The sequence below is a fragment of the Brachypodium distachyon genome, chromosome 2, assembly GCF_000005505.3.
Source record: "Brachypodium distachyon strain Bd21 chromosome 2, Brachypodium_distachyon_v3.0, whole genome shotgun sequence".
In the NCBI taxonomy this organism is placed as follows: domain Eukaryota; kingdom Viridiplantae; phylum Streptophyta; class Magnoliopsida; order Poales; family Poaceae; genus Brachypodium; species Brachypodium distachyon.
Genome location: NC_016132.3, coordinates 5607220 through 5629994, shown reverse-complemented (window position 1 = coordinate 5629994; position 22775 = coordinate 5607220). Strand labels below are relative to the sequence as shown.

Sequence of the window (22775 nt, the reverse complement as noted above, 5' to 3'; positions counted from 1 at the left end):
TGTAAGTTACTCAACACTGCCCAGGGTTTGAACTTTGAAGAACGAAGAATAAATCGTGTTTGGAGCAGATTGCAAATCCAAACTCGGATCTGACTCAAACACTGGTAATGCCCAAGGGGGCGCGTGCAAAACTGGCCCCGTCGACCACGTGACCCTCGTAGAAACGAATCGCCACGACGCCGCCCGCGACACCCTCCACGAGAAATCAAAACCCATCCCCGCACGCCGTCACCGCCCCGCCGATCACCGGAGAAGAAGGGCTGACTAGTCACTGCTATCTTTCTAACCGACCGCGAAGATGGACCAAGGGGATGTGGCGCGGCAGCTCAAGCAGATGACGGACTTCATCCGCCTGGAGGCCGTCGAGAAGGCCTCCGAGATCGAGGTCGCCTCCGCCGAGGTAACACTGGGTTCCGCTTCCGCTGTGCGTTCCACTTCTAGGGGACTTGTCAGCTTTGGATCCCGGCTGCGATCGGCGAGATCGGGGTCGCGGAGGGTCGGATCTGTTGCGTTAAGGCTCCAGGGTAGCGTATGGTGCTAGCGAACTGGGGGCATGGATCGGACAACGACGTCGCCCTGAGAGGTCTTCTTTGGGGCCTGGGTTAATGGGGGGCTGCCTTTTGGATTAGCCTTGTCTTGAGATTCCTACATCGCGTGCTGCTGGAATGTTCGAATTTTATGCTAGCAATGTTTGTGATCTGTTTTTTTTTTATGGAACCTCGTCAAATGTTTGTGATCTGTGGCATATATTGCAATTTTTGCAGATTCTCTAGCATGACTAGAGTATCTCTGTACGAGTGCTGCTACTAATTAGGACATCCATTTGTCCTTCCTTCAATAGCACAGTAACAAATTATGTGCTACAATGTAATGCAACTCTAGAAAAGTTATATACTTAACTGGGTAACTACTCTTCTACGGTGAATTGCAGGAACTCCCTACCCCTTTGAGGTTTGTCGGAAAAAAAAACTTTATAATGTTCCCCTGAAGTACTCTGTTAGTCTATTATTTCCATTGTTTTTTTTGTGTGCATTGGATTGTTGGGATATTTGATAATGGGTGAGCATGGCTTGAGTAAATCCTAATAATTTGGGTGATGCCTTCTTCAAATTTTATATACTAATTTTCTGATGAGAATGATAACTCAGGAATTTGAAATTGAGAAATTGCAACTGGTGGAAGCTGAAAAGAAGAAGATCAGGCAGGAGTATGAACGGAAAGAGAAGCAAGTTGCTATCAAAAAGAAAATGTAAAAGTTCTTAGTCCGGGTTGTACTATTTATTTTTCTTCTACAAATTGCACACTGGAGAGTAACCAGTTCATCAGATACTAATTGTAACTTTTCTCCTTTTGGCATAATGGCCTCCTCATCTGGATAAATCTAGGATGTCGCAAACAAGATAAAACAGATGGATTGCTCTCTAAATTTGATTGTGTGTTACTTTATGCAGTGAATACTCAATGCAGCTCAATGCTTCCCGAATCGAAGTTCTTCAAGCTCAAGATGATTTGGTAAAGTCTATGATGGAGTCAGCTGGGAAACAGCTATTGTTCCAAAGCCGAGATCATCAAACCTACAAGAAACTTATCAGGATACTTATTGTTCAGGTCAGCAGAGTACAATGTGCATGGTTTTTTTTATCTTAACTTGAATACGAAGTGTGATCTTTTTTGCTGCTACTGCAAGTAATAGCTCATTTGCAACATAATGCATGAAAACATGGGTTGTGAATTCATCCACCGGTAGGCACATAAGAACATCTGCACTGCCAAGAGGAGACACATAGAATACACGACTCTCGAGCTAGTAACCGACTAACCGGTCTCCCTTAGGCTACCATTTTCAGGCCATTTCCTGGTTACTCTGTGGTGGTAGGACTCTTACTTTTAACGATAACACTAACACAATCCAATACCGATGTTAAATTTGGTCATAAACTCTCTGATTTTGGGCAGAAGCTGTCTGTAATACCATCATGTTCCCAAATATGTAACAGAGTGAATTATTTTCTTGAAAAACAGCAGATATCCATGGAAATTGACTAAAAAATTAAAATTGGTTATTTTGGATTTAGTTTGCCAAATTCCAGCAGTAGCTGTGAAAGTTTAGGAACTGGTTATTTTCTTCTCCTTGAAGAGTAACATTTCTACTTCTTGGAGTAGATTTTAAACTGTGATAATTTTCTACTATATTCTTAACTTTTGCAAGGGTTATTGTTCCACATATATGTATTTTGTTTTTGTAAGACTTTATTACATGAGTAGACAATAGTTGAATGTAAATAGTTGCTGTTGTTGAGGAATCATTAGATTTATGGTATATCTAACCATCTGTATATAGCGAGTAGAGCCAACCATCTGTATATCGTAAGTAGAGACACTTGGATCTTTTATTTTTAATAAATAGGCACTATTTCGGTGTTTCCATGACTTTTTAAATAGCCAGTAGTATTATCTAATGCGACATGTTACCTCACCAGGGTTTGTTGCGTCTGAAAGAACCAGCGGTGATTCTCCGCTGCAGGAAGGAGGACCGTGATCTCGTTGAATCAGTTTTGGAGTTGGCGAGGAATGAATATGCGGAAAAAGCAAATGTATATCCGCCTGAAATCGTGGTAGACCGTCAAGTCTATCTGCCTTCTGCTCCTAGTCATTATGAGGCACATGGCCAATCCTGGTAATACTTGCAGTCTTTTTGTGTACATAAGCCACAAGTATCCATCATACTACACCTCTTTACTCAAGATCATCATTTTTGTTTGTTTGAGGAATATGATCATCATTTAAATTTTATGGAAGGTTAATTGCATTTTTGTGTGGAATAGTAAGCCATAAGTATCCATCATAGTTCACGTCTTTTACTCATAATCATGATTTCAATAATCAGCGCTTCCTTCCTGAATGTGCACTAGCATTTGAAGGACTTTGGTATGATTAGATTGCATTTTATTTTACTCGAGTATTTGAGTTGTGTTATGATAGAACCTGTTGTAAGGCGGCTTAAATGCAACATTCTTAGATGCAAATGGGCAAATGGTACATGCCATATGGTAGAAGCATATGTAACTGGAAGAAGGGATTTTCTTTTCTCAATATTCTTGGCATGTTTGTGTTTATTCTTGAAACAGTGCCCTGTTGCTCCCATTGTGTGGATTGGAATGGGGCATTAGGAAGGAATATCTCCATCCAGCTGTTATGTGCAGCAGTGGCAAAGACACACACCTTTATTTTGTTTACAGCAGTACCTTTATCTTGCATTTTTTAGTGACTTGATACCCAAGCTGTCTATTAGAATATTTATCTATCTCTTCACTTCTAGAGCTATTTGTTTGGACCTGTCTGTTTAAAGAGGAGGCAGAGGCAGATTGACTTATTCCTTAAGCAAGAAAGAAAGAACAAGTCATTCTCATTTCGACCCTGAAGAAGCTGCTGCCAGTGCCACCATTGCCAGCATTCTTCTTTGTGGTTTCTCTTTTCTTTTGTTCAATTGTTTATGCATTGCTATCCTACGTGTTCACATGTTTTTCGAAGTGCTATTCCTATTTTCATACTATAGTCCATTTGAGTGGTCCTTTCTCTTGAGTAAATTTCCTAGACCTGTTGTTTCCAGAAGAAACTAACTAAATCATGCTCGTTGACTAATAAATCCGTGGATGTCATGTCTAAAGCTTACTCTTGTACCTTTTAATCTAGCTCTGGTGGAGTTGTACTAGCTTCCCAAGATGGAAAGATCGTCTTCGAAAACACATTGGATGCTAGACTAGAAGTTGTTTTCAGAAAGAAGCTACCTGAGGTATGTACTGTGTTGTTCTTTTGTCCTTTGCCTTTTTCATTCGTAAGTGATCCTGTTAAATTTCCCCTGGATTAATTACATCCTAATCGGCGCCGGGGGAAACTGTGCATTTTATATGCTAACTGGTTACGGTAAAATTTGTCATTTAATATTTGAGAGCAATCTTGTTGATTATATGGAGTATCTTTTTAACCTAGTATATTTAATTAGAAAATGAACATGATCTGCAGATGGTAACTTACCATTTACATGTTGAAGTGCCTTTGGTGTCCTTGAGGACGCCTCTGATTTAAAAAGAGTTTTTTGGGAGTTGCTGTTTGATCTGTAGGATTATAATCCATAGAGTTTCCTAAGGATTCATTTGCACTAGCTTCATAGAAACATTCCCATTGACCGTTCTTAGAAAGATCCATACGTTTTTCCTGTGGTGCAATCAAACATTAATCTTGTAGGATTCCACACGGCAGCAATACTGTAATCCTACGTTTTCCACATTCCGGCATCCTCTTTTTTTACCGAAAACTGTAGTAGAGGCTCTGTCAGTATATATATTTATAAAGGTATATAAACAAGAGTATAACAGAGTTGGGGTTACAGGGGGGGAAACAGGAGGCTCCGACATTCCTGTATCCTTGGAATCTTTTTTTCTTTTCGAGGAGGAATATCCTTGGAATCTGAGAATCCTAGATGCTAGTTTCTGAGAAGTTAAAAAAGAGTTCTTGTGGTCTAATATGTCCTGTATTCAGTTGAGCATATTATGAATACGTGATCACGGATATATGAATATATCCTGCCTCCAGTTACCACGAGGTACTGACGTTTCTGTGGTACCTGTGCTTTTTTTTTTTCAGATCCGTCAAAGCCTTATGGGGCAGGTAGCTGCGTGAACAATTCCTGTAAACAGAATTATGCACAGTTGCTGCTCGGTGCTCCTTCATGATCAATGTCCATGAAATCATTTGGGTAGCTCTTCCGTAATTTACATGTGTCATTCTTTTGGTTAGGAGGAGAGCTTCTTTTCACTGCAGACTTTCCCTTACCAAACAAGCGAAATAAACTGAATATCCAGGCTTGGATGATCATATGTGTAGTGATGCCATTTCTGTGGACGCGTGATTTGTTTTCTCACTGGGACTTTTCTCTGTGGTTGCCCTTTATCAGCTTTAGAATGGGTGAAGCAGTATCGACTATAACATCGTCATCCGAAATAACCAATTAGCTAAAACGGTCTGGCTTCAGCACTCAGGGTAGAACGCAGTAGAACGAAAATTAAATTGGGAATGTCTATTTAACAACTGCTGTTGAATTCGTTTTTTCATCCCTGCCAGTGTTTTGTGCATGAACATCCAACGACCCATATGCCCGTATTACCACTTCCTCGGTTTCTCCTGACGCCCACGGCCCACATTAAGACCCCTATGCATTGATCCCTCCTCTTTCTTGTATAATATCGGACGCCAGATTCGGTCATGGCTTGGGCAGAGAGCCAAGGGGAAAATACTCATTGATGCAAGTGGTATTGGAGGAAAAGAGTGAGCTAGCTGAGGAAAGAGAGGATGACAAGACGAAGAAAGAAGTTACAGCAGGAAGAAAGAAGTTACAGTGGGTCGAGGAAGACGACATGGCTTGGGCAGATGGAAAGAGGATAACAAGACTCGTGGAGTATAATTTTTTTTTTAAATATTTACATGAATTTTGATTAAACGGTGTTTTTGTTGTGTCTCGTACAACCATTTGTTAGAGGGGTAAGCCTGATAAACGATGGAGTGGTATCGACCGGTTATCAAAAGCCTGCCACCAATATATGTCGCTCCTACACTAACCGCCGCCCACCGTGGCACAGCTGGCCACCTTCTTCCTCATGTGAAAAATGTCAAAGTTGACCTATTTTAAAAAGTTCAACAGAAAGATCCGAGCTAAAAACTTTAATAAAATCTGACCTCTTTTCCTCAATGCTAATCATTGTGGGACCGAACTTGTCCAGTTTAGCACTGTACACTTCGGCATTGTGAATTTGTTTATGAAATCGCTAACAGATCGAAGTTCCTGAAGTTGGCGCATGAGTCCTTGGTGTGGAACTTATAGAGCTCGACACTAAAGTAACTTTCATTACCCTCAATTTTGCTAAGTTCCTTCAATGCTCACTTGGCCAAATTCAATGCTAAAGCGATTCACACTGAGGAAACAAAATTCAAATTTGCTTAAAGTTTTCAACCGGAGTGATATTTGTTGAACTATTTGAAAGAGTCGATTTCGTCAAGGAAAAGAAACGCTCCCCGACCCCGTTCATTCTGCCTAGATCTGTAGCTGCCGACTGGACCCCACCAGCGGGCGGCCAGCCAGCCGCGTCCTGCTTTGGCTCGTCCAACCTTCCCGCCAAAATTTTGGAAACCCCTGCCCCACAAGCCACACTAGAAAAAAGAAAAAAAATCCAAAGCCAAAACCCGCACACAGATCTACTGCCCCAACCAAATTCCCTTCCTCCCGCTCCCCGCCGCCGCCGCCGCCCACCCATGACGGCCGGCACCGGCGAGCCCCACCGCGTAGTCCTCCTCGTCGACCTCGACCCCCTCCTACCCTCCGCAAACCCTAGTACTCCTACCGCCCAGGCCGCCTCCTCCTACCTCGCCGTCGTCCTCCCAGCCGTCACCTCCCTTCTCGCCGCCTCCCTCTCCCCCACCTCCCTCTCCGCCGCGCGCCTCTTCTTCTCCTCCCTCTCCCCGATCCTCTCATCCTCCCTCCTCCCCAAACACCTCCCCGCCGCCCCCAGCCCGCTCTCCTTCGACCTCCACCCGGCCACCCTCGCCTCACTCACCCCGCTCCGCCGCCTCGCTGTCCCTGGATGCCCAAACCCCCGGGTTCCCGCCTCCTCTTACTCCATCGCCAAATCACTCCTCCAGCTCGAACACGACTACCCGTGGGACGCCGAGCCCCAGCACGGCCGCCGCCGTGTCTTCGACCGACCGCCCAATTTGGTGGTCCTCTTCACGCCCGCTGCCGATTTCAAGGAATTCGGTGAGAACACGACCTTTGGGAAGAGGTTTAGGGAGGTTTTCGGGCCGGTGAAGGACCGGCTTTCGGCCAGGGGGGTACAGGTGTGTTGGGTCGCCGTCGGTTCCACCAGCGAAGGGATCCGAGGGGCGGTGACGGAGCTAGGGTGGCGGTTCACGACCACCGATGCCGTTGCTTTAGGGTCAGTTGTTGCACCGCCCAGGCTCGTGTGGGGAGGCGTTGGCTTTGGGTGTGAGGGGGGCGGAGGGCGAGGTGAGGTGGTGTTGGAGATCGAAGATGTGAAGGGGAAGCCGCTGGTCTGCAAGGGATGTGAGGTCGAGGTGGTTGGCTCCACACCGTGGCGGGTGGGTGTTGATGGTGTCTCCAGGATACATGTGAAGACAGTGTGTGACGTGGGGAATTGGGAGCAGTTGATGCGCAGAGATGACGAGGTTGTTCTGGTCCGTGGGTCGCCAAGGGATAGGAGCAAGGGTGACAGCGAAGAAGCTATGGACAATGAGTTCTTCCCACATCGGCTTCTTGAATTGGTGCTCGCCGGTGAGAAGAAAGGGTTTGGTGCTGGCATGCCTATGTGGCAGCTCATTCTGATTTTCCTTCATAGGAGGAACTATTGTGCAATGGTGTCAGTGTCTGGTGAAGATGGGAACTCTGTAGATGGTGTTCTTGTGCCTTTCTCGATGAACTATGCATTACTGCATGTTGATAGGAATGGCGCTGGTTTAGGACAGCTGGTTGCGAAAAGTCCTGGGATGCCAGATAGTTGTGTGCCTGATCCATCAAAGGACCAGAGCGTGAGGAAGAAGAGAACCAAGCTGGCCCGTAAGCTACTTGAGACTACCAGCTGGAGCACATTCTGCGATGCGCTCCTCAAACATGCTGATGGCAGCATGCCGGTGGTGGACTTGGAAGACCTGTATTTCACCAGATATGCCACTAAATCAAAGAAGTTGCGGTTTTTGAAGTGTTGGCTTAAACAAGTGAAATTGTCATGTCTTAGTACTTCATCAAGAGCTCATACAGAAGGAGAGAAGTGTCCTTCCTCAAAGGATGAAGGAGAAGCAAAAAATCAAGTTTCAGAGGAGGAAGCTTCAGCTTCTCATGTCAATTTTTCATTGGATGGAGCAGATGATAACAAAATGGACAAACCGGTGGATGAAGTGGATTGCAACAAAGTGGAGCAACCAGTGAATAAAGAGAGTCCAGCATTCTCCTCTATGGAAGATTTAGAAGCATTTCTTGGGAGTATCCCTCAGAAGATTGAGCAAGGTCTTTGTTCTGAAGATGCTGATTTGGGGAATTTAGCTGAGCGCTTGGTTGGCTTGTCCATCCATGCGCTCTTGATTAAGCATGGCAAAATTTCAGTTAGGTATTTTGAACACAGGGAAGTAGATGATGCTTCTGATGCAAAAATTGCCTGTGAAGCTTCCAGTATTCTGCTGAGGAAACCCAAAGAGCTTGTGTTGAAGTACAAAGACAACAATGCAGCACCTGCCACATCAGAGCAGACCTCAAAGTACAGAACAAATTACAAAATTAGAGAGTATCCTTTTTAATGCGCAGTTATTTTACTTCCAGCCTTGCAATTATTTTCTATGATACGCCTCTACAATAGTAAAATCCATAGACGTATGAAATTGTGTGGTCTTGTACACCTTAACAAGCATGTTTCAGGCATGAACTGCAGATATTGCTTCGGATGGAAATAATCAAGTCTGAAGTTGGGCCTTACTTCGAGGAAGGTTTGAAACAGAAGATGGTAAAAGAAATCTGCTCTCTGTTGCAGTTTATTGATATCAACCTCCAAGGAGATACATTTCAGTCTGACAGCATCGTTAAGTTTGCTGAGAAGACTATTAAGTCCAGGTTTGTCTTGTGTTCCGTGTGCATTGAATTTATTTTGATAGTGTGTTTGTTGGGATATTGGATCTGGAGTCTGGAGGCTTGGGAGTCTCAGTGTTGAAGTGTGGGTAGAGGTTGTACTTCGTGCTACCTAAACTAATAGAGGCAATGCTTTGTTACTTCCAGGAATTATATGCTAAGCACACTAGCACAGTACCTGGAATCAAGCATTTGTGTGAAAAAACTAGTCTTCTATCAATGAAAACAACTAACCATATTATATACCTTTGGTGAAAGACATGCATACTCAGTGGTACTTTACCAGATAAAATATGCATGCTTAAATGCAAATTGTAGTTTTAATCCCTGGTATTGTTAACAAACTGATGAAAGTCCTAATTTGGCATACTTTTCTCAGTATTGCTCATTTTTGTACTATTGTATATCCCTATTACTATTACTACCAGTAATTACAGGTTATATAACTTATCCTATTGTTCAAATGCTCAGGATTTGCTTTGATTTATAATTACCTTTCTCGTCCTTCTGTAAACATAATTCGTAAGCTCCAATGACGTGAAAATAAATACGAGATACTCCCTCACAAAGACTTTGACCATTGATAACTCTATTAATATGTAATTTATATGACACGAAACCATAATTACTAGCAAGAACTTTTTAAGATGAATCTATTGATATAAATTTCATGTATGAAAATGAAAAAACACATATTATTTAGTACTTCTTGGTCAAAGTTTTGTCTTGACGAAACCAAATACGCCAACCTTTGTGAAAATGAGGTAGTAGGGTTTTTCGATAATAAATATGAGATAGGTACATCACAAGAAGGTGGTGCTCATGTTCCTTGAGCCTGTCTTGAGGATGAAAGCATTGTATATTAGTATATTTATTTCGATAATAAATATGAGATAGGTACATCAGGTTCTAACTTCGAAGGACAGTTGAAGTGCAATGATATTATATTGGCCTGCATGTTTGTGAATATATTGCGCACTTACCTTTTACCGTATGATCAAAGTGAAACTCGCAAGGGTATACTGTAGCTTGTTTCTCAAAAAGAAGATATTGTATGATCAAAATGACTAACATGTACACCTTTTTGTACTGTAGCTATGACTTACAAGTACCACTTCAGAAATATGTTGCAATATGTTACTTTCTCTTTTGAAAGAAAAATTTACCTTCTCTTTTGAAACAAAAATATTGCAATTCAAAATAACCTTGGACTCCAAATTTTGGAGTACTAGTATCTCTTAGACCCTTTTTTTAGATGAACAGAGACTATCTCTTAGACCTTCTCAGCGCCATTTTCATTTCTTACAAAATAGACTTTGGATTGTTGTGTTGTCCAAATTTTGCTTCCTGTTTATGGTAATATGGGCTAGGAACTACGTAGTTTGCACTTGAAACTTAAAAGTTAAAAGTATTTAGTGTATTACGGATCTTACTGTGATAATAGTGCTGCACAATAACTTTCGTAGGGTTCAACGGAAAGTACTGCTTGCCTACCTTCATTGCTGCATTTCCGATAGCGCCACACCAGGTTGCCTTGCGCTGGTCGAAGCCATCCTGTGTGAAGCCAACCTCTGGATGCTAGCCAATGGTGGTGAGGCTGTGAGGTGGCTGCCACTGGCCCACTGCAAGTCAGGCCTTCTAACTAGACCCCTTGTCTGCGGCCGCAGGAGGGCTCTACATTTTCTTCGGTTATGATTTATATCACCGAAACGGACTGGGATCCGGTGCCCTGCCAGAGGCAAGTCACGGTGTGGTCTGCGCCCCTATATCCACCATCCATTTAAAATCGGACGGCTGGCAACAATTTTCTTCAGACTTTGCAGGCTTAGCAGTAGCTATTCCAATTTCTTCACACTAGGGACATTCAGTTAGATGGAAAGGGTAGACAGAGTCACAAAGGACGGGGAATAGGACCGCGCAGCCGCGCAGGGCTGTGCTGGGAATGGATATGCATCTCCTTCGTCGGCAGCAGCCGCATATGGACCATGGCGACCGATTTCAGCACCTGGAGAACCTGGCTTCCATCCCCACCAGCCCGTGCAGACGATGGCACAGACGAAGTGGACGGACGGATCATGAGCGGGGCAGGGCGTAGGAGCCCGTCGGAGCGGGGCGAGGCAGGGGTTGTAATGGGGGCGGAGATGCCAGTGGCGGCTGCCGGAGCTTGCTCAGAGCGGGCTGTCCGGGGCATAGGAGCCCGTTGTAGCAGGGGCGGAGGAACCAGTGGCGGCCGCCGGAGCTTGCTCCCTTTCCTTGCCCTCGGCGGAGGCGCAGGCGGGAGATCGGCAGACCTTCGCTCGAGAGCCCGCGCAGTTGCAGTTTTGCTTTTTTTTCCCTTATCTGCACTCTTCATAGCGATTTGAATGGATGGTGGATATAGGGGCGCAGGGCACACCGTGACTTGTCTAATACAGCATGGCACACAGATTTGTGCATGTTCGAGAGAGAGAAAAAACTTGTGACACTGACGCCCGTAATTTTCAAAGTGTTCAAATGAAAGTTACTGTATGACAACGAGGCCCAATAATTTTCAGGTTTCAGGTGTATAATATGACTTCCCCAATGTTTTCAGGTACATGAACTCCATGGAGGATGTGATCAAGAAGATATACACCGAGATGGAGTTCGATCTATTCGACGACGATGAGATGCCATGTTCAGATTCTTTACCCAGCAGCAGCAACCACCAGGACGACACCAAGGCTGACAGGAGCCGGAGTAGCGCGCGCAGGAACTGCATCGGCAGCGCAAGCGCCTCCGCGCCCCCCACAAGGAGCCGCCACCACGACAGGCACGAAGAGAAGCTGGAGCGAGCGCGCGAGCGACGGAACAGGGAGCGGAGGCTCTCCTCCTTCACCAGCTGGGTGCCCGACCTGCACCGCGTGTGGGCGCTCAAGCACCCGGGGAAAGAGCCTCCCCCGGCGGCGGTGCCACGGTCCAGGCAGCACTCGAAGCGGAGGAAGCGGCGGGTGTCATGCACCGACATGGTGTTTGAAACGCCCATGACGGCTGCGAAGAAGCAGCAGCAGACGTCGTCGGGGTCTGACGAGGGAGACGAGATGAGGTCGTTCGACTCCGTGTCCAAGGCCTTGTTTGACGACGTCGACGATACGGAGATACTAAGCTCAAGCAGCGTGTAAACGAAACAGAATAATTCGAAAAATTGACCACACCATTCTTTGTACCTCGCCAAAAATACACGTCTTTCCTTGCCTTCTTGGTCGCTTCGCTGCATCCTGCGTTTGCGATTTTCTCGTTAGCTTAGCGATCTTAAAGGCTGTTTGTTACAGCTCCACTTTACAGTTTCACCAGTGAAGGAGATGAAGTTGTCTCAAACGTTTTAAACTCCACGTATTAGGTGAAGTGGAGTCAAGAAAGAGATGCTTCACCTGCTCCACTTCATCTAAAGTTGAGATAATTTACCCACCAATGCCATTATGAGCTCGAACCGTTATCCTCAAGCCTCAGCCTTGTGACTGCTCCTATTCCCTGACCCCCAAAGTCCCCATGGGCCATGGCGGCACATCTTTGCCCCTAGACGAGCCCGCGCGCGCCATCTCTGGCGAGTCCGCCGTCCCCCCACGATCCGCCGGCTCACCCGCCGGGATTCTCTCGATCTCCCGCGATCCGCCGACTCGCCCGCTGCGCTTCCCTCGATCTCCCGCGATCCGCCGCGGCTGCTAACAGGATTCTCCGCTGCCACGGGGGTTCGCCGCTGCTCCTCCGGACTGCACCGTCGCCAAGCCGTCGCCACCTCCTCCAACGGATCGCGGGTTGTGTGTTAATTTTCTAAAGCAAGCAAGTTGTGTGTTTGATGTATGTATACGACACGCGAAACACAAAAGAAATACATGCATCAATCTATCAGCAGCTGTGAGTTAATCGGTAGGTTCATCAGTTTGTATCAATCGATTAGCAGATGTGTTAATCGGCCACGTTCATCAATTTGTAAATACTTGTGATGATCGTATACCAACAGGTGAAGTAATCTCGTGTGGTATTGATCCATAATGGAAAGAAACAAAAAAAAATACCAGCAAACAAGGGAAATGGTAGCTGGAACTGGTTTGTGTGCCAAACACATTTATCAGGTGAAGTGAATCTGAGGTGGAGTGAAGTTTAGAGGTGAAGTGAAGTTTAGGTGGAGTGGAGCCCTCCCAAACAGGCTCTTAGTATTTTGTGGTGATGGGCTGGGTCGCTTCTACCTTGGGTGAACTTTTACAACTTTTTTTTTCTCAGTTTTGCTAATGCTCAATCGCGTGAGAAATCCTGTTTAACAGTCGATTCTGTTTTTCCAGATTTTTCTACGTAGCTCATTTAGTTCGCGATATATACAGCTTCCGTTGGTTTGCTTTTTTTTTAGGGGAAACTTCCGTTGGTTGCTATGGCTGCTGATTTGTTTCCCCGAGCAGGCCAGGAGAGGTGGATGGGCCTGGGTTTGGCTTGTGAGTCTTGTGACAGTTTTTGTGGGCTGGTTTGGGCCTGTTTTCTACTGTGTGTTTATTGATTTTTTCTGAGAAAATATCACAAAATCCCAACTTTTGAGTATTTTATCTGAAAACCACGACCGCCTGGCCTAATTACCGCCGTCCTCCCAAATCTGATCGTTTGCTCCACTTAACAGCCAAACTGACAAGCCCGGCCCACATGTAAGGGCTGACGGGGCTGCTGATCTGGCAAAGGGTGGATTTTCTTTTTCCCCACCGAAGCTCCTCGCCCCCACGCGCTCTGCCCGCGCCGCTCGCCCCCGCGTGCCTCCGCGCCGCTCTCACCCGCGCGCTCCGCCCGCTGCCCCGCGTGTCGCCGGCAGGTCGAGCTGCTGAGCCATTGTCGTCCCTGGATTCGTGCCCGTTAACCGCGGTCCCCTTGGGCGCGGGATCCTCGGCGGAGTCCGTCTCGAGGAAGGCTTGGACAAGGCCGGAGAGGCACACGGAGGCGCCGTGCTTGCTGCCGCTGCTCGTGCTTGTCGACCCCGCCGCACCCCATCGAAGGCGCGCGCGGACACCGAGCGACTCTCTCATTTCTTCCCTGAGGGGGTGTTGTGGATCTGTAGGCGGGGTCTAGATGTTGATTTGCAGCGTGATGGCCCTCCTCGGTTCGCCATGGATAGGGGCGGCGTGCAGGCGTGCGGGAGCGCCATGGTGTGGAGGCGGAAGGGCTCGAGGTCATCGTCGATCTGCCTCACTACCGCTGTAGCCCCTACGCGTGGTGCCACGCGACCACATCGAATGCGTGCGCCGATGGCTGCCGGTCGGGGGAAGCACGGGCGGGCGGAGCACATCGACGATGTCGAGTACTTTGGTGTGGAGGTGGAGCCCTGTCAGCCCTTACATGTGGCTCGGGCTTGTCAGTTTGCCTGTTAAGAGGGGACGGAGGTAATTAGGGCAGGCGTTTGTGGTTTTCGGATAAGATACTCAGAAATTGTGGTTATGTGATAAGAATGACGCAACAGTTGGGGTTTTGTGATATTTCCTCATTTTTTCTATTTGTTTGGAGTGTGGAATCCAATGAGCTGTATCCTTTTTTTTTTGCTTGGTTATATTTGTGTCTCTTTTTATTTTCTACCTACAAGTGGGCTTTAGAATCGCGCATAACTTTTACCTACAATTGTTAGAATCCCGTATAATATTTCATCTGCAATTTTTAGAATCGCGCATAATATTTCACCCGCAATGTTTACAATTGAGCATAAAGTTTCACCCGCAATTTTTAGAATCGCGCATAAAGTTTCACCCGCAATTTTTAGAATGGTTCATAAGGTTTCACTCCAATCTTTAGAATGGCTCGTAAAGTTTCACCTGAATTTTTTCTAAATTTAATTGTTATTATTTTTTTGCCTTTTTCTTTTCTCCGTGGCGTTGGCTGTGTTGTGCAAGTGTGCTTTTGTTGGGATCGGTATTTTCCAAATTTGAAATTTTTAGCACCGTTTTAAAATTTGTAACAATATACATGAAAATCATATAAGTGTGTATTGAATTTATGTTGCTACAAGCACGAATGTTTTTTACATACGCATGGGTGGCTGGCCTGCAAGCTGAGGGGTCAAAAGTTTGCTAATCACACATGCGGCTGGCTAAGAAACATTGTTTCTCAGTCGACCGAGAGGTATTCATCTCTTTTTGTTTGGCTATCGTTATTTTCAGTCGGTTGGTTTTTAAGAAAAATGTTTTAATTCTCAGTCGACCCATTAGAGCCGTTGGATTAAGATTCGGACATCATCCTCATTTTCTCACCTCCCACGCACTGCCTTTTGATTAAGATCTGACCGTCAACGGGTCGACAAATAAGAATCAATCGACTTTTCTCTTAGCAAAACCGGTTTTCCTTTTACTATCCAGCTGTCGTCTTGCTCGCGTCACGAGTTCAGGAGACCCTATTTGCCACAGGGCTTGCCGCCGCCCGAAGGGATTGCACCGGCCATTGACGTTTTTTTAATCAATGGTAAAAGTAATTTTGATGATTATGCATTCTAAAGAATAAAAGAAATGTTCATGTTCATTTGTCTTAAAGAAATTATTTTACATGATTCGGAAGTTTTTGCTGGGATTTCAGAAATGTTCATGCATTGCAGGTTCTTTATTTTTATATTGAACAAGTTGGCTTCGATTTACGTAGTAGTATACCGTAGTCAGCCTTTGTCCTGTGATCCGAACGGCAGGGCATCAACACGCCGTCGCAACTCGCAACCAGGCGCGGGGAAGTCCGTTCCCAAACGGAGCCTCACATAGCGTTCCCTGCTGGGCTTGGGACGACGATAGCGACACCCGGCCTTTCTTGGTTCGGGTCATCAACTCCAAAAAGACGTCTCTGCGGTGTCATTTTGGGCAAATCCATACATTGAGGTGAACCACCGGAATGCCGAGGGGCGGAGTAGAAAGAACCAGGAAAAATGGGGCGATCCAGATGAATTCGTGCGGCCGTGTTCTCGTATCGTGTTTTGTCTGTCTCAGAGTAGTCCCGCGTCCGTGCACGACGGAGAGGCTCCGAGGGAACGGTGCATGCACGGGTTGACGCCAACTTTAAAATGGACGGAAACGATGCATGCATGCTGCCCAGAAAGCAGGCCAAGCCGACGGGACGTGACGGGAGCCTGCATCTTGCGATAAGTACGTCACCTCGACGTTGATGCGTGTGAGCAGGGAAGCTGTGCGTAGGCGTGTGCGGTACACTTGTCCACCTCGACGTAACGTGTCGTCGTCCTGTCCTCGGCGTAAGATCAGCAGGTGGTCGCGTGGCTGGTTACATTCTCGTTCTCAGTGTTCAATTATGTGTGCAAAAACTGGATCTTACCAACTTTTAAGGTTTTTGGTCTCTTAAGGCAGGGCAGTGTCTATTTTTTAGCCGCCCAAGAAATAGCTATTTCTCATCCAACAATCGTAGTCATCCAATCAAGATTTTCTTATCCATTAGAACTACATAATTTTATACGAATCTGATTGAATCAAGAGATTGTTATCATCGATTAAGAAATACTTATTTCTCATTCGCCTAAAAAATAACAAAACAGTTTCTTTAAATAACTAAATATCAGACGATTTAGGTATAGCAAAACTAAAAGGAATTACGTAGCTCCAATTTGTAATTACCGCTGGTCATGCTGTATAGTTCAGATAGAAAATTGTACTATTCACCTATACATTTTTTCTTTCTGTTCTTGCATCTTCAAATATAGCAGCCCGCGAGCAAGTCGACCCAAAATCAGGTGCTAGCCAATAAAACAGTACTACCACGAGTTTCTCTTCGTGGATTCTTCCATTTTCTGCCTACTGATTTATGAGAAACCATTTAATGTTGCGCCTGCCCTCCAAATAAACCAAAAATAATTTCCTTAATAAACCATAAATGAGCACCATCCTTGAAGAGATACAACGAAGACATATGGTTCGACATTTTTCATGGACATTTATTATTTACGAATTAATTCACATTCTCTAAATTAAATTGAAAAGATACGACAGAAACATATGGTGTGATCTTTTTCATGGACATATATTATTTAGGAATTAATTCGCATTCTTTAAATTTTAAACAAACAACCCATGCATCCTTCTCCCAAACATAGGATGCTTAGATGGTGATGTACGACACATCTGGCCATAAAAAAAAAATTCTACCAATGAATTGAGACTAAACAGTCCTAACAATTCGGGCAAACAAAGAACTCTACACTACACTACAGAATACAATTACATGCATGGTTCGTCCAGGTTTGAGAAAATTTAGGTGGGAAGAGAAACGCATATATATATATCATGCAAGCATACAACCACATGCTGGTTACATATATAATGCATGGAGCCCTCGGTTTTGTCCTTGATGATATTTTTTTACTGTTTAATTTATTTGCTAGCTTCCTGGATGCATGCGCTTGCAACATCCGTCTTTCCCTATTTTCTTCGCGGCTTGCAACCTGCTAAGAATAAGAGAAAGCATGAACAAGTTAGCTTCAGCAAACAAAAACAAACATGACAGGTCCAAATGAGAGAGAGGGAGAGAGAGAGAGGGGGGAGAGAGAGCTCCCTTCAATCCAAGCACGAGGGAAAGACGCTGGCAGGTTCATCTCCCGGGTCATGCAAACCGATGCAGGTGCGCAGGCTATTACCACACTGCATGCACCAGACAGGTATCCATGAACCGGCAGCTGCATCCGACCACTTCCCCTCCTGGATTGGATCGAAGGGAGCTCTTCTTCTTGTCTATATCTTTCGCTTGCCCTTCATCTCTACCACCCAAAGATCACGGTGTTTTCGATCAAATCGAACTACACGAAGTACAGAGAAAACAACAATTATCAAGGAAAAACTAGTATGCGTCCTTGGTTGCTATGGGGTTTTCTAGCTAGGATCAGGACGAGTTGGGATGCAAGGCTTGGTTGGGGCTGGTGGGCATTATATAGAGCTCAGCGTCAGATCAGAGCCGTCTGATCAGGCCTGGGGCCCTAGCATGTATGGACAGAAAACAATTGCCTTTTTCTTGCCGTTGTGAGGCTCATGCATGCAGCATGCATGGCAAATGAGGATGCAATATTTTTTAGTTTGGCATCTCTTCATGAACCGCCTTGCGCTTAAAATATTTTTTGGCATCTTTTAGTGCTGGCAATGGCAGCAATTTAACGGCCGGATTCGACCTTTAGAAAGGCATCGATCTCTCTCGTTCTGGAATCCTCCTGCCCATGCAAGTGCAGTAAAATGGAAGTTCTGGATGCTGGAAATCAATCAGATCTGGGCAATAATGGTGAAAAATATTATTACTATATAGACATTTCGTGTGCTATGCATCTACTAGTAAAAATAGTGGAAATTAATTCTGGTAAATGATTCGGCAACATTTATTCTCTTTGAAATCCTGCCGGGAGCAAACTTATTCGTTCCTTGTATAGAGATGTGGTATTCCAAACACTATCTATTAACAATCCGTTTGCTAGCAGGTATAGTAAATTAGAAGTTCTTGATGATGGAAAACTAGATCAGATCTACGCAATAATGGTGAAATATTATGGATCTAAAACGGGATCAGATCATTTACTCATTTTAATTCAAAGGTCACATTTGAAAGGTTTTTCAGAATCCCAATAAAATGAAAAGTGGCCAAAAGAGCCGCCCGGAAGCGCAAAGAGAGGAACTGATGATGAAAAAACCATTCCTTGGGTTAGTGGCATATAGATCGGAAGAATTCTATATTTTAAAGCTGCACAATTTAGGCTTCATTCAGCATTTTAGTGGGTTGTTGATAATCTTGGGTGCCTGGCCAGAGTTTTTGCCTTCGCAAGCGCAATGACTTGTATAACAAGTTCAGCATGCACAACAATAAACCACAATGAGGAAGCGAGAAGCATGCCAAGGAAAAGTGGTGCTTGTCTAAGTGGCATCTAAATTAGGCTAGGGTTGTTGCCAACTATGCCAAGCTTTATAAAAGAAGAATATAAAAGTTAAAAACTACAAGTATATATGATTTCAGGCGACAAGTGTCACATGATGTTTGGTTAGTATGCATGCATGTCTGAGACTGCACTCCCAATGGTGACTTGACCATTTCCGAATCCATCTTTCCGTTTATAGGTTTCATACCATGTTCCATGCAATTTGTTAAATGGCTTTCCTTCGCAAGCTATTTACGTAACCATCGGTTCAATTGATGTACGTAAAACAAAGGTAAGGTTAGGTGCATGCACGTTTATTTAGGTGTGTCGTTTACACTTGGCACAAGTGCAAAGTAACTTTAATTGGACCCAAGTTCTTTTGAAAGCATCTGGATTCTATTGGAACAAAACTTTGGCAAAATTGTTTAGTTGCTACCCAACAGGAAATTCAAAGGTGCAGCCAGTAGTACCGGCCGGTGCCAATGGAAAAAAACAATTCTTTATTCCCAAAACATTTCACAAAAAACACACATGTGTCAATTATCAAGCCCTGCATGTGCATGTAAATTTTCATGCGGAAACGGTAAATTTGAATCATGTGTAAACAAAAAAAAAATTGAATCATGTGCAAACAAATAATTCCGGCCGGAAGGAGCACCTTTTTGTTTTTGCCTATTAGAGCACTGAATTTGTTGTTTTTGTCTAGGACAAAAGGTTTCCTCTTTTGACATGAAAATTTATAAACATATATCGATACATATTTTCAGTTTTTATGTTTTAAATTATTTTTCTATTTTATTGTTCATATGAATGAACCAAAACACCCCTTTATGTTCACACATAATTATATCGTATATGTCTGCATAATGCTGAAATGGTTCAAATTTCAGTACATTGTTTTTTCATAAAAGCATCACATACATGTTTCTAAGCATTTTGAGTATACATAGGGTCACGGTTTGTATTTTTACAAAATATGTAAAGAACATACTTGATCATTTTGTGAAGTACGAAAAAGAAAAATATTCTAGAAATGTATGATTTATAACATGCATGCTGGACTATTGTTACATAGATGATCTATCCGTTTCATATCTTGAAAAAAGGATATTCTTTGCCCTTGTTTGTAAAAGTTTTGCAGTGTGCAGCCTTTTAAAAAAGGATTTAATCCATTTTCTAATGAGAATTTTTGAGAAACCATATGCGTGTTTCCTTACGATTTGATGATATCATATAAAAATGTATGTTATTTAACTGCTCCTAATAATGTTAATTAAGAAACATTCCCTCCGTTTCATAGTTCTTGTCGAAATGTTACATGTATCTAGACACTTTTTAGGAATAGATACATCCATTTTTGGGCAAATTTAAGACAAGAATTATGGAACAGAGGTAGTAACATGCATGCTGCACAATTGTTACTCATGGATAAAAGGACATGAACCTAATAGGACCTCCTTCTCTACCACAAAGGAAAGAATCCAACATTTTTACCTTTCTCTCTCTAAAAAGGTAAAATATCTGGTGAAAACCACCTCTACGGTGCAAACTGTGAAAACTCCATCGAAAAAAGTTCAAAAAATTCTCAAAAAAATTACATATGTTAGAAAAGTGATGTTTTATATATATGTAAAATTTCAAGTCCAAACTCAATGGCGTTTGGTAGCAGCGAAAAAACAAATTCTGCACGAATAGCGATCTTTCAATGTTTGATACTATTCATTGCAAATTTCTCTTTTTAATTCCTTTCAAATGATTTTGTCTTTGAACTTGAAATTATGCAGGTGTGTAGAACATCGCACTCCCAACATATGATATTTTTGTAGAATTTTTTTAAAATTTTTAAACATGGTTTTTATGAAGTTTCCACGGTTTGCATTGAACGAGGGTTTTCACCGGATACGCCTCCCTCTAAAAAACCCTTTTATGTGACCATTTGAAAAGAAAATCCTGAGATAAAAAAAATACAACCATACCTGTTTCGGACTAAAATCATATACCCTTTATTTTAATTCTGTAAAATGTTTTATTTGGAGTTTGAACATCCCCTGGGTATCAAGCGTATTGCGATCATGTAGTCATGTACCCACTTCGTACTCCCTTATGCTTTATTCCAACGGTTTTAAATGTGCTTTAACAACTTTGTTCCAACCCAGAGGAAGGATTCCTCCTGTCCCCTGTTGTGAACATAAATATTTAATCTGCAGTTGCTCTGATGCTTGGCTTAGTGATGCATTTCTTCATCAGCTGAGCATATTAACTTTTGGCAGTTAACAAAGCTTATCTTATTTTAACTTTAGACGGTGTGTGCTCCTCGTGACATCACCAGGAACCAGCCCAAGCATCTTGTTTTATGTCGTTTTACCTGCTATAAAATGGCTTGCTTCTTCACTTAAAAATGCAGAGGAAATACAATGATTAATACTCCCTCCGTTTCATAATTCTTGTCTCAAATTTGTCCCAAAATGGATGTATCTATTTCTAAAAAATGTCTACATACATGTAAGATTTTGATAAAAATTATGAAACGGAGGAAGTACTGAGCTAAGTTTTTAGACTCTCTCGAGGACAACATGGCGTCATTGACACAAGACGTTGGCTACTGTCTGTGAGAGCTCTCAAACTGTTGTCATTACCAACTCAGAGGAGATAATATATATTGTCTGGAATGTTGGACAGTTTGCCAAGGACGATGATGCGGTTAATCTGGTTAAGTAGATCTAAGTCCAACCTTGTTGATTTCCGTGGCCCTTTGGCACGCAGCGTGCGCACGTGATTTTTTGCTCTTTTGGTATGCAATTTGTCTCTCAACTGTTGCGATAATGTAGATTTTGTATCTCAATTTTGACACCTCAACTATGAAAATGCATGCAGATTTAGAGCATGTTCAGCAGAGCTTCTAAACATGGCACTACTCGCTTTTTAGAGTTGAAAGTTAAAATAGTTTTTTAGCAGGCCTCCTATTTTGGTCCCTAGAGTACAAAGGCCCCTATAAACACCCTTTCGGCCCTCATTCCTGGGGCTCCCTGCGATGTCACTATACCGGTTTTTTTTCCTTTCCTCACGCACGCACGAGCTTCTTCCTCTCGATCCCATCGGCCTCGCTCGCCTCTGCTCCGTCCCCTCGCCTCCGCCGGCCGGCGTTCCATCTCGTCGCAACCTCCCGCTGCTCCCCACGCATCCTCCCGCCGCTCCCACGCATCTCGTGTTGTAACGCCTGGAAGCTACGGGATCCAGAGGTGGCCGACGCCGCTGCCCCCTGCCTCCTCCCGTCGGCGCTTGGCTGGCACCTTTCGCCACTCCCTTCACAGCCTCACCCTCGCCCGCCGTTCCCCTAGCCCCGATGCCCCTTGCCTCACGCCAGCGGCCACTAGAGCGCCGCCTCCTCCCGCTACCCCCCTCGCCTCCTCTTGTCGACATTGACCAAAACATAGGTAACCAAAAATATTATCCTAAATTAGCTAAATGCATGTGCTTTGCAACGGAATTAAAAAATATATATTATAGTTGTTCAAATGATTCCCAAATTTGTGCTAAATGAGAACTCTCTCTAAATATTTCTTCATAAAAGAAATTACCTCAAAATATATGTTGAAACCAATCAAACATAATCTTTTTTCTTTTTGCGAAAAGTCCACCGATCCATTAATAATTGCCAATAGTAGTACAAAGAGTTCTAAAAGTAATATGGAGTAGAAATTACAAACATGCTTTTGGACCACCAAACGACAGCAAGATGCACTAGCACGAGCCGACGGTAGGGCACCGTCCTTGCCCCTCCATTACGCCGATCGAAGCTTGCCAAAGGAGAACTTGTTGCAGTGGACGGTGCTAAGTCCTGAAAGGACCAGCGCATCAGAGCAACGTCGTCAAAGATGAGAAACATAGATCGGAAAAGTCAGACCTAAACCACACCAACAAACACGAAAGCTGACCAGATCACAAAGGATTCGCCTGAAACCCCAAAAACCAACCGGATCCCAAAGAATTCGTCGAATACATAATTTCATGTGCCCTCAGCAGACGCAAGACACACCGCCGGAGCGAGGACGGGGTGGGAAAGACCAGCATTACTCCCGGGCGACAGGAAGCGCGGAATCCCATTCGCCCCATGCACCTGCCATGGGCTAGCTCGCGGAATTTAAGCTGTGGAGCCTTTTTCGTAAATGGATCAATACACCGTGATTTGTCAGAGGTGCGGTTTCAACTTGACGTGATGACTGAGATTTCGTA

At 44.0% G+C, this 22775-nt stretch overlaps 2 protein-coding genes and 1 non-coding gene across 3 annotated transcripts; 2 read left to right on the top strand and 1 right to left on the bottom strand.

The window, feature by feature from the left end:
* Positions 1 to 181: 181 nt before the first annotated feature.
* On the top strand, positions 182 to 4937 carry LOC100834093 (V-type proton ATPase subunit E). The gene is made up of 6 exons (XM_003565670.4): positions 182 to 400; positions 1149 to 1249; positions 1452 to 1608; positions 2481 to 2677; positions 3694 to 3793; positions 4645 to 4937. The coding sequence occupies exons 1-6, from the start codon at positions 299 to 301 to the stop codon at positions 4678 to 4680; spliced, it is 693 nt and encodes a 230-aa protein (XP_003565718.1). The 5' UTR covers positions 182 to 298; the 3' UTR covers positions 4681 to 4937.
* A 1288-nt stretch (positions 4938 to 6225) lies between these two features.
* LOC100832538 lies at positions 6226 to 11906 on the top strand. Its single transcript, XM_003565667.4, has 3 exons — positions 6226 to 8345; positions 8477 to 8668; positions 11256 to 11906. Exons 1-3 carry the CDS (start codon positions 6307 to 6309, stop codon positions 11821 to 11823), a joined length of 2799 nt encoding a protein of 932 aa, XP_003565715.1. The 5' UTR covers positions 6226 to 6306; the 3' UTR covers positions 11824 to 11906.
* A 5258-nt stretch (positions 11907 to 17164) lies between these two features.
* Positions 17165 to 17398, bottom strand: MIR159A (microRNA MIR159a). Its single transcript, NR_126892.1, has one exon. It is a non-coding gene; the product is annotated as a microRNA MIR159a (primary transcript).
* Positions 17399 to 22775: the final 5377 nt, after the last annotated feature.

Coding starts and splice junctions, on each gene's coding strand:
- LOC100832538 (XM_003565667.4), top strand. CDS start 6,307: ATGACGGCCGGCACCGGCGAGCCCCACCGCGTAGTCCTCCTCGTCGAC. Junction 8,346..8,476: donor ACAAATTACAAAATTAGAGA/GTATCCTTTTTA, acceptor AGCATGTTTCAG/GCATGAACTGCAGATATTGC. Junction 8,669..11,255: donor GAGAAGACTATTAAGTCCAG/GTTTGTCTTGTG, acceptor CAATGTTTTCAG/GTACATGAACTCCATGGAGG.
- LOC100834093 (XM_003565670.4), top strand. CDS start 299: ATGGACCAAGGGGATGTGGCGCGGCAGCTCAAGCAGATGACGGACTTC. Junction 1,250..1,451: donor GTTGCTATCAAAAAGAAAAT/GTAAAAGTTCTT, acceptor TACTTTATGCAG/TGAATACTCAATGCAGCTCA. Junction 3,794..4,644: donor TCAGAAAGAAGCTACCTGAG/GTATGTACTGTG, acceptor TTTTTTTTTCAG/ATCCGTCAAAGCCTTATGGG.